The 15,169-nt window shown below is 39.9% G+C and overlaps 1 protein-coding gene across 3 annotated transcripts in view; it reads right to left on the reverse strand.

Annotated features, from left to right (window-relative positions):
* BZW2 (basic leucine zipper and W2 domains 2) overlaps positions 1-15,169 on the reverse strand; it is a 62,292-nt gene that overhangs the window by 3,971 nt on the left and 43,152 nt on the right. For all 3 annotated transcript variants that reach the window (XM_005897371.3, XM_005897372.2, XM_070369762.1), the window contains exons 7-10: positions 14,969-15,078; positions 10,246-10,416; positions 8,051-8,197; positions 6,471-6,609 (exon numbers count right to left, since the gene is read on the reverse strand). In XM_005897371.3, the coding sequence (XP_005897433.2) occupies positions 6,471-6,609; positions 8,051-8,197; positions 10,246-10,416; positions 14,969-15,078 (567 nt within the window). The remainder of the gene's footprint in view (positions 1-6,470; positions 6,610-8,050; positions 8,198-10,245; positions 10,417-14,968; positions 15,079-15,169) is intronic.

A 15,169-nucleotide genomic window follows, 5' to 3' on the forward strand; every position in this document is an offset into this window, starting at 1 on the left:
AGGTCACGCTCAAAATTCTCCAAGCCAGGCTTCAGCAATATGTGAACCATAAACTTCCAGATGTTCAAGCTGGTTTTAGAAAAGGCAGAGGAACCAGAGATCAAATTGCCAACATCCGCTGGATCATGGAAAAAAGAGAGTTCCAGAAAAACATCTATTTCTGCTTTATTGACTGTGTGGATCACAATAAACTGTGGAAAATTCTGAAAGAGATAGGAATACCAGACCACCTGACCTGCCTCTTGAGAAACCTATATGCAAGTCAGGAAGCAACAGTTAGAACTGGACATGGAACAACAGACTGGTTCCAAATAGGAAAAGGAGTACGTCAAGGCTGTATATTGTCACCCTGCTTATTTAACTTATATGCAAAGTACATCATGAGAAATGCTGGGCTGGAAGAAGCACAGCTGGAATCAAGATTGCTGGGAGAAATATCAAATAACCTCAGATATGCAGATGACACCACCCTTATGGCAGAAAGTGAAGAGGAACTAAAAAGCCTCTTGATGAAAGTGAAAGAAGAGACTGAAAAAGTTGGCTTAAAGCTCAACATTCAGAAAATTAAGATCATGGCATCTAGTCCCATCACTTCATGGGAAATAGATGGGGAAACAGTGGAAACAGTGTCAGACTTTATTTTTTGGGGCTCCAAAATCACTGCAGATGGTGATTGCAGCCATGAAATTAAAAGACACTTACTCCTTGGAAGGAAAGTTATGACCAACCTAGATAGCATATTTAAGAGCAGAGATATTACTTTGCCAACAAAGGTCTGTTTAGTCAAGGCTATGGTTTTTCCTGTGGTCATGTATGGATGTGAGAGTTGGACTGTGAAGAAGGCTGAGCACCGAAGAATTGATGCTTTTGAACTGTGGTGTTGGAGAAGACTCTTGAGAGTCCCTTGGACTGCAAGGAGATCCAACCAGTCCATCCTAAAGGAGACCAGTCCTGGGTGTTCATTGGAAAATACCCTGAGGCTGGGAGGGATTGGGGGCAGGAGGAGAAGGGGATGACAGAGGATGAGATGGCTGGATGGCATCACCGACTCAATGGACATGAGTTTAAATGAACTCCAGGAGTTGGTGATGGACAGGGAGGCCTGGTGTGCTGCAGTCCATGGGGTTGCCAAGAGTCAGACACGACTGAGCGACTGAACTGAACTGAACAACTACTACTGTTAACGTTATAAAATAAAATATAGAATTAAAGGGAAATTCTATTTTTTCTTCTCACATAATAAATCATGTTATGATACAATGTACAGGTTGCAAAGGCGACAGAGTGTAGCTTAGTGACACTCTGTCTCGTGTCTTCCTTATGAAGCTCACTCCTGCATTTGATTGCCCCACAGAGGCCAAAAGAGACCATGCAAGTACTAGAATCCTTGTTGGTGACTGTGCTTGTGAAAAGGACTGTACATGACAGGTAAAACTTACCAGATATATCATCTACTGAAAAATCAGACCAACTTTGTGCAGAGCTGAGCTCGTGGAAGAATTTAATAATAAACACCTGCGGCAAGACCAAATTTCTAGGGAAATAAATGATAAAGAAGGGACAGAAGCAATGACACAGGGCAACTTTGAGGCAAAGTGTGAATATCAAAAAGAAAGTTAACTTTTGTGTAGGAAAAAATCTAATCACAAATGGAAGGAGCTCCTTGACAAATGTAGGAGAGAGAGAACTTGTGTTTTCCACTAAGGAAAAGTAGGGAGAAGAGTTCATTATAACCGGGAGATGGAGATGACAAAGTGTTGGAATCTCCCCCAACTACCTACTAGGAATACAGACAATCAGTAAAAGTACAGTAAGAAAGGAGACTTTCCACAGTTGCACTAAGGCCCCTCATATTACAGTGTGTTTCTCTCCCTTCTATGTGGCCAACTTCTTCATCACCTCTGGGAAAATACTCTGGTCCCTTGAGAGCCTTCCCTTTTCCTTCACCAAGTTAGCTTCAGCTCTGAGTTAGGGGCCCCTCTGCTGTCATCCTTCCACTTATCATCATTTATTGGTACCAGCCTTATTTTTGCCACTGATATGGTGATTACAGGAGAGGAAAATGGCAACCCACTGCAGTATTCTTGCCTAGAAAATACCACAGGCAGTGGAGCCTGCCAGGCTACAGTCCATGGCGTCGCAAAGAATCAGACATGACTGAGTGAATGAATACACAGACACATTGTGATTATAATTTTGGATTTTCTTCTATACTCTGAAATCCAGGCAGTCAGGGACTATTTTGTTCATCTCATTTCCAGCATTTAACATAAGACTTGACAGCTAGTTTGCACTCAGTTCATGTATAATAAATAACCTGATGAGAAAAACTAAACATGTCTCAATGTGTAGAATTTTAGTTCAAAATTTGGGTTTTCACGAGGGTCAAAGAGACAATATCCTAAGAGTGTTATGACAACTGCACAGTGTTAGGTGATGTCAGTTATTTAAATATTTAAGTTGAAAACGATGTCACTTGAAACATAAAATTCAGTACTTTTTATGAGCAGTGTCATATAGGGACATGAGTCTAATATAATTTACCCTAAGAAAGCTGGGACTATATGTGAGAAGGTCAAAAATCTCTTAGAATAAGAAACTTCTTTTAGAAAAATGTGTGTGAGGAACAGAATTTAATCTAAGATATATCCACAAACAATAAAAGCCATAATAGAGATACTAACAGTACTTGAGGCGGTAGTTTTATATTTTTCCAAACCTACATGCTGAGAATACAGTACCTAGCTTTAGGAAGAAAGAAATTTATTTTAGAAAGTGAATACTGCAATGTTAGAAAAGTAGTGAGGCACTTACTATTTTCCTTACTGCCTTAGAAATATAAAAATCTAGATTCTAGTACAAAATGTAAATCTTCAGTAAGTGACCAGTCACCACTTTCTCCTTTCATTGCTGCAAAGCATTACTCAAAGTTTATTCACTTTCATTCCACTATTTTTTTTCTATAAAATATATAAAAATAAAAATTTTAATAATGGCATTCTTTTAAGCAATTAGGTTTCCAGAGGGGACATAGGGAGTCATATCCCAGTTTCTGTTATCCTCAAGTTCTAGCAACACAGGAAGATGAGTGTATGTAATAGAGATATTCAGAGAAGGCAATGGCACCCCACTCCAGTACTCTTGCCTGGAAAATCCCATGGACGGAGGAGCCTGGTAGGCTGCAGTCCATGGGGTCACGAAGAGTCGGACACTTACTGAGCGACTTCTAAAATGGGAAAGGAGAAATGATTTCCATTACATTTTTGAAAACTGGCTTTAAAGCAAAACGTAAAGGGCTTCCCATCACTAGATAAAAGAGGCAGACAAAACACTATTTGATATTTATAAAATGTATATGTGTATATGGAATTAATGGTTAAGCATAATCTTAACCATGTTACTATAGTTCATGGGATTTGTCACTTCTGGCATTCAATAAACATCCTTTAGATCAATCAGTGATCTGAGACCAACAGTCACAGCATCACCTGGAAATTTGTTAAAAGGAAAATCTGAGGGCCCAAGGCTGGACCCACTGAATCAGAATCCTTGGGGAATCTGTTTTAACAAGCTCCCCCGGTGATTCACACGCACACAGGCACTGGAAAAGGAGTGTTTTAACAAACACAGTCCTCAAGTCTTCCTAGGCATATGAAACACAGGACAAGAACATCCAAATCCATAGAAAGACAGAGGAAATATTTGTCTACTGGTGCATAAGTGTTTGCTGAATGAAATAAGGCAAAGGTAAAAACTACTATAAAAAGGAAGGTAAACACAGTAACTCTCTTAACAGTCATAAAGAACAACCGTTCCTCAGGGATTCCGTGTTCTCAAGAGAAAGAAATGCAATTATTTTATTCAGAAAAACAGCCTATATGTATAATTTTGTGGAAAATTGTGAAGTTACTTAGAAAATGATATTCAGTTTTAACTTTTCAGTAAAATATAGTTTAGGTTTCTATTTGCAAGTTTCCTGACTTCATTTCCAAAAACAGCTGGGCCAGAATAGAACTGATGCTGACACTTATCTTCCCATGTTCCCTTGGGCCTGCTCATGCTCACCAGACTGTACTAACTGAAACAATCTATTTAAAAGCTGACCACCTGGTTAATCTACTGCCTAAGGAACAGCTAATGCCTCTTCTTTGTACTTCTTGGTGCCCATTTCTTGGCTATAATGCCAGGCCACTGTTCCTTAGCGTTTGGGGCTGAAGAATAGGAAATAACTCAAAGCCGCCAGTTTTGCTAGCTGTTAGTGGTTTGCTATAAAAAGTATAATGGGGAAGGATGCTGATATTCATTAACAGTTAAAAAGAGAAATCTGAAGAATAGGACGTTAATAGTTAATATGCCACCTAAATGCCTTTACTGATTAATAAGTAGTTTGTCTTGGGCACTGGGCACCACAGGTATGTTTGCCATGGGACCTGCAGGTCTGGTTCTGATGGGTCGCCTAGCATTAAGACATTGCTATCTCATGACCTGGGGTATCATGTAAACCCTAGTTTTAGGATGTTGCTCTCTCACAACCATATCCAAGCGAGTCTAAGACAGACCTGGCCCCCCCCCCAAAAAAAAAAAACATCTTTTACTGAACTTCAAATGGGACTCTGCAGTCATCACAGTCTCCCACTGACACAAAAAATTGTGCCCGAATACCTTAGTGCTGAGAAAGCAAAAATATCACCCACACACTTGTGGGCAAGATGAATGCATTTGAAGAATCTGGAGAGCCAATTAAAACTCTGTGAAAAATGCTATCATGCATTTTTTCCCAAATAGCTAGCAACCGATGATGTAAAATTTTTACATTCCAAACTGTCATTCAAAACAGACAAATTTAAGAACGCATCAAAAAGCAAAGAAACATTTGACTGGTACTCATTTATGTGTTTGCTGTGTGCGTGTCTGTTAGTCGCTCGGTTGTGTCTGACTCTTTGTGATGTCATGGACTGTAGCCTGCCAGGCTCCTCTATCCCTGGAATTTTCCAGGCAAGAAAACTGGAGTGGGTTGCCATTCCCTTCTCCATGGGATCTACCAGACCCAGGGATTGAACTCGGGTTTCCTGCACTGCAGGCGGATTCTTTACCGTCTGAGCCACCAGGGAAGTCCATTAGTTTATACTTTAGTTTTCTTCTGTGTTATGCCATTTAAGATAGCAGTAATTCTAATAAACATTTCATCATGTTCAAAATGTATCATTGTTTAAATACTCCCCCTCATAAAACTACACAAAGCTATACCAAAGAATAGTCTAGGATCATTTTTTAAAAATATACTATAGGTATAGACATTGAGATCAGTTAAAACCCTAGAGCATTCATTTTTTAATAAACTGGCAGTACCAGTTGTCATAGCAACCTAATCCTTATAAACATAATGAACAGACAGTAAATGTGAAAATCTAAAAATAGTCATTTCCTGGGCAAACAGGAGACTGGTTGAGCCAAATCACTAAAACACAAAGTTTAAAGCTAATTTAGAACCAGCTTGATGGTATCTGAAAGGTTTGAACATGCTTCTGGTGATCACTGTTGTTAGAACTAATCCTTACAATTCGAACACAGACCTTCTTTTTAGTAATTAGTCTTTTTCACCATCCTCCCTCCCCACCTCCCAAAATTATAAGTTCATGACCAGTCTTCTAGCCATTTCCATCAATGAGAAGTGCACAGGGGCCTAATCAGACCGGGACCTGGGGCCACAGGCGTCTATGGGGTTCGTATTAATACCTTCTCTGTCTACATAATGTGGCTGCCTCACTAAAATTCAGAGATGAGCAGAAACCCACGTCCCCCTCTGCATCACCCCTACAGATCAGATCAGATCAGTCGCTCAGTCGTGTCCGACTCTTTGCGACCCCGTGAATCGCAGCACGCCAGGCCTCCGTGTTCATCACCAACTCCCGGAGTTCACCCAGACTCACGTCTATCGAGTCAGTGATGCCATCCAGCCATCTCATCCTCTGTCGTCCCCTTCTCCTCCTTCTGCCAATCCCTCCCAGCATCAGAGTCTTTTCCAATGAGTCAACTCTTCGCATGAGGTGGCCAGACTACTGAAGTTTCAGCTTTAGCATCATTCCTTCCAAAGAAATCCCAGGGCTGATCTCCTTCAGAATGGACTGGTTGGATCTCCTTGCAGTCAATTCTTCGGCGCTCAGCCTTCTTCACAGTCCAACTCTCACATCCATACATGACCACAGGAAAAACCATAGCCTTGACTAGACGAACCTTTGTTGGCAAAGTAATGTCTCTGCTTTTGAATATGCTATCTAGGTTGGTCATAACTTTCCTTCCAAGGAGTAAGCGTCTTTTAATTTCATGGCTGCAGTCACCATCTGCAGTGATTTTGGAGCCCAGAAAAATAAAGTCACCCACTGTTTCCCCATCTATTTCCCCTTGCTGTGGCCCAAAAAGAGCTTCAACAAAACACGGAAGCATAGTGGCAGAACAACACAGATACATACCTTTATAAAAGAGAACCACAATCTTCTGAAAGGCTTTCATGAAATGGATGTTGTCATAGCAGTATTCCTGAACCTTCTGCAGAAGGATCAGCTCTGACTGGCCTTGGGAGCTGAACACAGCCAGGAGTGGAGCGTATTGCTGGAAGAGGAGTGGGGAGGAAGACCGTTCACTTTTGTTGGGAGGTATAAGGCTGATGCCACTTGAACCACAGCCGTCACCTGGAGATTTGCTTAGAAAGCTTCCACTTTGCGGATTATCTTATTATAATATTGTGTCCAGCCAGAATGAAGTTTTTATCCCTGCACCATATCAAATTTCTCTCATTGTACCCACCTGGAGATTTGCTTAGAAAACTTCCACTTTGAGGATTATTTTATTATAATTTTGTGTCCAACCAAAATGAATTTTTTATCCCTGCATCATATCAGATTTCTCTCATTGTACCTACTAAAAGAGACCAAATAGGAACTCCTGACTCTGTCAGAGACAACTGCTATGCTACTGTGTTCGTCTAATGGATATTGTGAAAATGAGACAGAGATCCTAAGTTCTGAAGGTTCCCAGGCCTGCTGTGATTCCCCCACTCCTGGAGTATGGCTCTGCCGCTGGAAGAGCAGAGGTCTCTTCCCAGATGCCCTCACAAAACATCTTTATGGTTTTGTTCATATTGCTCTTCTGTCTTAAACGACCTTGGCTTCTCGTTCTTGATGTGTGTGTGTGTCTTTCGGTCCTATCTGACTCTTTGGGACCCCACTGATTGTAGCCCGCCAGGCTCCTCTGTCCACAGAATTCTCCAGGCAACAATACTGAAGTGGGTTGCCATTCCCTTCTCCAGAGGATATTCCCAAACCAGGGATCAAATCCAGATCTCCCACATTGCAGGCAGATTCTCTACCATCTGAGCCATCAGGGAAGCCCCTAGATGTTGATGTTTGCTATTATTTTCTCTAAGAGTTACTGAGCTCAACACAAACTCCTCCTTTGATCCTTGCCTGTATAGGATACTCACTGCTCTGTTCTCCTAAATATTGAAGAGTTATCTGATTTATATCCTACCGAATTTATACTATGTAGGTGCTCGCTTCCCAATTCAAGTGTAAACTCTGAAGGCAGGTTCTAAGTTTTCTACGTTTCTTAATAGTTTTACACGGAGAGGATGATAAAGGCAAACACATATATATCCCCGTACAAAAATATACAATTTATACAATCAGTTGATTTCTTCCACCACTCACTATTCAAATTCTAATGTCAACTTGTAGCTTACTTAAACAAAATATTCCTTAAAAATTTTTGTCAGGTAGAAGGAAAACTAACAGACTATATTCCTCTTTAACTAATACTGAATATATGACTATTCTGTGGATTTTCTGATGTTGTTTTTAATAAGAACTTACCCTCAGGTACTTCAAAAGCTCTTACATCTCAAACATTTTAGGTGGTGGCATATTTGAAAGGAAAAACATTAGGAAATGTACGTTTGGACTGAACCTGGGAGCATTATGATTAGAACCCGTCTGCCCCGCTGTTAGAGTTGCAGCTGGCCTGCAGCCTGGACAGCCTTGCAGGGACCCTGTACCTTCAGGTGTTTGAGGGCCTGCTCCGCCACGAGCTCCTCCTTCTTGTTCCATTCCACAGCGTTCATTATACAGGTCCACAGAAGTCCAATGACTGCTGTTTCTGGAAGATCATTCCTTTTCATTTCTTCTTTAACATAGAGAACCACCTACATTTCACGAAGAAAGGAGTTAAAAGAGGAACACGCAGGTGAGGAGATTCCCCTCTCTCTGTGCTTAGTCAGTAAAAGGTTTGGGGCAGACAGATACGCTGCTCAGTCCCTCCCTTCCTGGCATATGCTCTCAAGTTCCAAGGCAGAGGAGAACACAATGATTTGTTCTCAGAGCAGATTTATTTTTAGTCCCCAAATTAATAGGCTTAGCTCTGGCCAGGAGCTGCTGGGTAATAGAAAATAACAGCGAATCTTGGTTTCTCAGGGTTAGTCTTTTACAGGCAGGACCCCTGTTGAGTCCAGCAGGGCAAGGATTATTTAAGCCAGTCTGACTTTCTGGGGTTTGAAGAAAGCAACAGAGCTGTGAATGTCTACTTCCAATCCTCAACTTAAAACCTCTTGATGAAAAATATCTTGGGTTGGTATGAGGCACTAACTACAATTTATTCTTTAATTATCACTTTTGAATATCCTCATGCCTCATGTAAATAAACTGTAAAGTACAAAGACTTCTTTTAGATGGTATATATCAATGTTGCAACCCTCAGCAGGCTATTTTCCCTTCAGAAATACTTTTAAATATGCTAATGTATCCTAAAAACCTGATCATACAGAATAAATTCTGCCTAACAGTGTATTATATTAACAGTGTATTATATTAAACTTGTTTGAAAAAAAAAAATCTTTCTCCTTTTGAAATAAAATCCCAAGTAGAGCTGAGGATTTCAGTGCATGCATGTATGCTAAGTCGCTCAGTCGTGTCTGACTCTTTGTGAACCCATGGACTGTAGCCCACCAGGCTTCTCTGTCCATGGGGATTCTACAGGCAAGAATACTGCAGTGAGTTGCCATTTCCTTCTCCACGGGATCTTCCCGACCCAGGGATTGAACTTGCATCTCTTAAGTCTCCTGCCTTGGCAGATGGATTCTTTACCACTACCGCCACCTGGAGGGCTTAAGAAGTAATTAAAAACCATAACGCATCTTAATGTACCACTTTGTGAACAGTACAACTACTTTTCTCCCTTCCTTTTTAAAATGAAAGTATACTGTTTCTTTCCTGACAGCCTGGATTGCAGCGGGGAAACCAGCTTTCGAGAAAAGAAGGAACGGAGGAGTCCCAGTCCTCCAGCTGACAGGGAAAAGCTGCAAAGAAATGTGACATCTCTATCCCTGAAAGTATCACAGTGTTCGTTATAGTTTGCTTTTTTTCACCATGGAAAATCATGTTCAAGATTTTTGCTTGGATAAAGATTACTGAATATATTGCTGGCCTTAATGCTATGAGACTTAGGACCAACGCCTCCACCTGCTGGCCAGAAACCATCTTGAAATCTCAAATTTTAAACCATACATGGTACCTTGCAAGGCTCTAAGCAAGCAGCGTGGTGAGGGTTTGGGACCTGAGAGTAAGTGGCAAAAGGAAAGGACTCTTAATGCAACTTTTGAATTATTACATAAAAGTTTTTTTAAAGTTCAAATGGGAAGTTTTCTTCAGGTATGACTTAAAAAAAAAAAATACAGTCATAGCCACAAGAACTATAGCTATACAAAAATATAGTATTTACATTATGCAGATACCCAGTTATTGCAAGTGGAAGCCAGCAAGTCACTGGTCCAACTGGTCTTTATCCATGACGTGAATGCAAAACCACCCCTTTTTTGTCTTAAAATCGAAGTCTACATACATTAAGCTAATACTTAACCATATTATATAATCTGCAATAAAATGGGAAAAATCACCCTAAACTGAGGTATAATGCTAGTGGATAGCAGTGGACAGTGAATCTATTAGGCAGATGAAATATTTTGACAACCATAGTGACCTGGTAAATAAGTCATTTGTATGGAAATAATCATTATTTTCTGAACATCCTGGAGGATGTTTTTGATATTGAGCCCATTTATATGGTATGAAAAGGACCTCAAGTTCATAGCAATGAACAAAGGGCAGTCTCCTTTACGGGCGGTAAAGTGTGTACTGCACAGTCGAGGATATGCCCCTCGCCCGTGGTTTTGCAGTGAAGTGAGCCCATGGTCCTCACCTCCTTGATCGGGCATTCCTGAGAAAGACGCTCCTGGAGTTCCTTCTGCAGCTCCTTCCTGGTGCCCAGGGACTGCTGGACTCGGAGGAAGTCGGAAAGCTCCTTCAGACCTGCGTCAGTGAAGTATTTAGCGAAATGATCCACACTCTGTCTGTTAACTGGGAAGAGTTCCTGAGAGAGAAAAGACGAGAGACTGTCATACAATAAGCCATTCACATTCTGAAAGCATAAAGAACATTTTCTTAAAGTAGCACTTAGACTATCTCATGAAGAAAAGAATAAGGATTGATTTTTCAAAAGAATACATCTCAAGGTATATTTCTTGAGCGCTTGCTAAGACACCTTTCAAAATTAGGCAATTTGACAAAGAATAAAAAATGTTAATCAACTTACATAAACTAGTTTCACTCATTTGGAACCACTATTTACTTTTTCTTTTACTTTAATTGAAGTGTAGCATATGCAAAAACAGCCAAGTTTGCTAAACTAAGTACAAATGAGGTGATAACTGAGTAAGGCTGGGATTATTTTAAACCAATAAGAAAATGGAAATTATTAATCATACTGTTTACTTAACTATGAGTTAATAGACAAAAACCAGTTTTAGTAATGCTGAAATGATTTGAGATACTATTTAAAAAAAAAAACAATATTGACTATTATCATCTCATAGACCTCGATTCACATTCTGAGAAAATGCTGCTATTAGTCTAAAATGTCTCAGAGAAGGCAATGGCACCCCACTTCAGTACTCCTGCCTGGAAAATCCCATGGATGGAAGAGCCTAGTAGGCTGCAGTCCATGGGGTCGCTAAGAGTCGGACACGACTGAGAGACTTCACTACAGGGAATTTTTGCTGTATCTCTTAATGATGGTGGCTCTAAATTAAGTTCATGGTGAGATCTAATCTAAACCTGCCCTACCAGCTCTTTAATTCATTACATAATTCTTTTGGAAATTTTTAAAAAGCGCAGTACACCATGGCTGCTCTTACATTTTTACCTCATTTCCATTTCACCTTATACAGCTTGGCAGGGGCTTAGGAACACTTAGTCATGTTCTAATCCTGTGTGACTCCCAGCACTCAACTAAGAAAGCAAGGCAGTTTTCAAAGCTCTCACATTTTTCAGACTGTTGAAGAGTCTACAAAACAGATCCAGACTTTTATGATGGCTAGATTTGCATATATATATTGGCCAATGGCTGTGGGCTTCAGTAAAAATCTCTGAAGAAAGATCTGTAATGAGTTTGCCATCAAGTATAGGGACGTGGCCAGATGGCTTCTGTCATGATTCAAATTTCAATATTCTGTGTACCATCATCCCATAACCTGCCTTGAGCTGAGTCATGAGTTTCAAAATGTCAGAACAGAGTTGGTGGGAGTGGCATTAAAACATACATCCATGTTAAGCAAACATTTCAAAACTGACTGAAGTTCTGTCATTGATATTTGTCAAGAGGTCTTCTGAATTTGCTGGGGGCAGGGGCCTAATTTAATTTTTACTTTCTTCTATGAATCCAGATATGAGGTATTTTGCTAATAATTGTACACAACAGAAAAATAAACTGAACCTCAACAAGGTTAAACAACTAATTAGGCTGCATGACTCCAAAGTCAGTAACTATTTGTGCCAGCATTCTGTATTCAATTTAGGAAGAATGTGACTGCAAAGTCTGATCGCAAGTTATGTTCAGAGTAATACATCATCAAAAGTGATTTTTTACTTTTATGAACTATAACCATAATCCTTATGAATGACATGTAATATACTAAATTCTCTCTTTTGCTGTTCCCAACATGCCGTGCCTCAAAGGCTTTGCCTGAAATACTCTTCCTGAATATATCTAGATAGTTAGCTTCCTCATGCACGTCACCTTATGACAGGCCTTCCCACACCACAGACACACCTCACTGTTTCACTACTTGGTTTTCCTCTCAGAGCACTTTTCACTTTTTATTATACTACACATTTAAATTAATTATTCAGCTTATTGCCTGTTCCCCTGCAATAAACTATAAGCCCGAGAAAGACAAAGGTTGCTTGTTTGACTTTCTTCAATAGCTTCAGCTCAATATCTTGATCACTGCTCCCTTTTCCACTGATGGGAGAATGATGTCTCCCATCTCCTCTCTTCTGGGAGTTGCTATATATTTTTCTTGCTTCTGTATTACAGAAGTAGGTAATTGCTAAACTTTGAGAATATGCTATTTTTCCCCCAAATGTGCTAATGCAGAGGGAATTTTGTTAAACAGCTTAGTGAAACAAAAATTTCCTCCTAGATGGTGGAACTGACACTCTAGTTCCTCATTCTTTTGTAAGTCAGCAAACAGCATGCAGGCATGGTCTAAGACATAGCCACCCTGTCCTCACGGAGTTTCTGGTAGAAACTGTTACCTAAGCTTTTCATGCTCAAAATACATTAGACAAAGAAACCTAGTAAGAACACTTAAATGATATGTGTTTTTCAAAAAGGAAATACATTAAACACTTTTTAAATGAAGTAACCTAATCAAGTTAACCAAGCTGTGATTACTGGTGTCTTTGCTGCTGCTGGTAAGTTGTTTCAGTCATGTCCGACTCTGTGCGACCCCACTGACGGCAGCCCACCAGGCTCCCCCGTCCCTGGGATTCTCCAGGCAAGAACACTGGAGTGGGTTCCCATTTCTTTCTCCAATGCATGAAAGTGAAAAGTTAAAGTGAAGTCGCTCAGTCGTGTCCAACTCTTCACGACCACATGGACTGCAGCCTACCAGGCTTCTCCATCCATGGGATTTTCCAGACAAGAGCACTGGAGTGGGGTGCCATCGCCTTCTCCGTCTTTTAGGAACCATACTTTCAGTTAGAAGAGCACAGCTTTTTCAAAAGTTTAATATGGGAAAGAAAGGTTCAGTTTTACCCCCTAACCCACACTCACATACAGTGCCTTGTAAAACACCTGATAATAAGCATAAAATTGTAAGGATGAATGAATAAAAAATAAATTGGTATTAAAAAAATAAAATGGATAACCAACAAGGACCTTTTTGTATCGCACACAGAACTCTGCTCAGTGTTACGTGGCAGTTTGAATGGGAGGGAAGTTTGGGGGAGAATGGATACATGTATGTGTATGGCTGAGTTCTTGCTGTTCACCCTAAACTATCACAACACTGTTAATCAGCTATATCTCAATACAAAATAAAAGTTAAAAAAAGAGAAATAACTGAGTCCTGCGTTAAGTAGTACTCGACTATATCTTTTTTCCTAATAAATCACCCAGTCTCCTTTAAACAAGTGTTCAGTGAAGCCCCTCCTTGTTGTACCTGTCTTCACAGGTGGAGAAGTAGCCCATGAGTGGATTAAATCTTCCTGCCCCACTGGCAGGCTTCTCACTGACTTCTGGCCAAAGAAGGCGAGCTTCTACAACACCAGAAGGGCTCACTTTGCTGTCCTGTATTCCTGTCCTCTGACATGAGGACAGAAGGGCTCTGGTTGGAGCTGTTCCTTCACCATGGTTCCCAGAAAGAAAGGGCATGTAGATCTCAGTGGGCCTTGCTGAGCTAAGATACAGCTACTCCACAGGCTCAGGGACGAGAACACACACTTTCATATGAACTTCCACTGACATCCACAACCTATTCACTTGTCTTCAGTGACTTCCAGACACCCTACATTGCTATGAGTGGGTTCCACAAAGGCAGGAAACTTTTCTATCCTGTCTCTACTGACTCTACAACTTCTAGGCTGGAGCCTGGCACAAAGCAGACACTTAATAAATACACACTAAAATGAAAAGTATTGTCAGTGGCAAAAATCAACAAGAATCTAGAGTTAAATTTCTCTTCTTTATCAAATTCTAAAGACTTCCAAGGGAGCTATTTTAAGGTAAATTGCAAAAGATAAAGGAATTTTAAGTCCTTGAAAATACAAGAGTTTACAATGAGCCAGATTTAGACTTATCCCATGGATCAATACCCTTGCACAGTAGGACACGCTGGAAGAGAAAACAGATAAGAAACTAGGTAAAGAGAACATGGCAAGCATGTCTTTCAACTTTAGACTTTGTCCTAAAATTGTAAAGGCAATTTCACTTGGAGCAATCTCTGTCACAGCTGTGGCTTCTAGCAGAAAGAAATTATAGGGGGCAGATAGAAATTATTAGAGCAAATATTTTTCTTGATTTTCTTTGAAAAATACAAAGATACAGAAGTAAAAATATAATCAAGCAATCATGATAATGAAAGTTTCAAACTAACTACAATTAACTTGTTCACTTTCATAGGTATCTAAGCATTTCTCAGGAATCTTGGTATAAACAAGAAATCTTGTTTAAACTTTTATTTTGTTAAGAAACTAACTGTATTTGAGATCAGTGTTATTCAATTATGACTCAAGATATCCATAAATGTCTAATTAGGTGAGATCAATGTGACCTCAAATTTCATATTAAAACTTTAAATTTCTACAGTTATTAGCTGCATCAGAGGTAATTTTTTCACTGTCAACAAACTTCCAAATTTGAAAGTCTCCATATTCCCTGTGACTCTTTAATTTTATCATTCCATTTATTTATGCAACAAAGATTAAACTGGAATTAGTTTCTATCTTACAATAATACAGAAATAAAAGGAACCATGTTCCAATTTGACATAGACTCGGGCACTTGTGTATTACATTGCACACACTGACAGAGCCATGGCAGAAGCATGAAACATATAACCCTTTGCCCAAACAACACTTACAAGCAGCCTTTTGTCTAAGTTGGCTTTTCTCAAAGAGGAGGTAACAGAGTTGGCATCTTTTTCTGCCATCCATGCTTTAAAAAGTTTGACAGCAAATGAGGCCGCAATGCCTGTTAAAAATAAGAGAGAGAGAGAGTAAACCTTTTATAAGAAAAACTGCTTGTGATAATGCATAAGGCAACATTTCCCATTAGGTGCCCT

Source organism: Bos mutus, chromosome 4 (genome assembly GCF_027580195.1).
Source record: "Bos mutus isolate GX-2022 chromosome 4, NWIPB_WYAK_1.1, whole genome shotgun sequence".
In the NCBI taxonomy this organism is placed as follows: Eukaryota; Metazoa; Chordata; class Mammalia; order Artiodactyla; family Bovidae; genus Bos; species Bos mutus.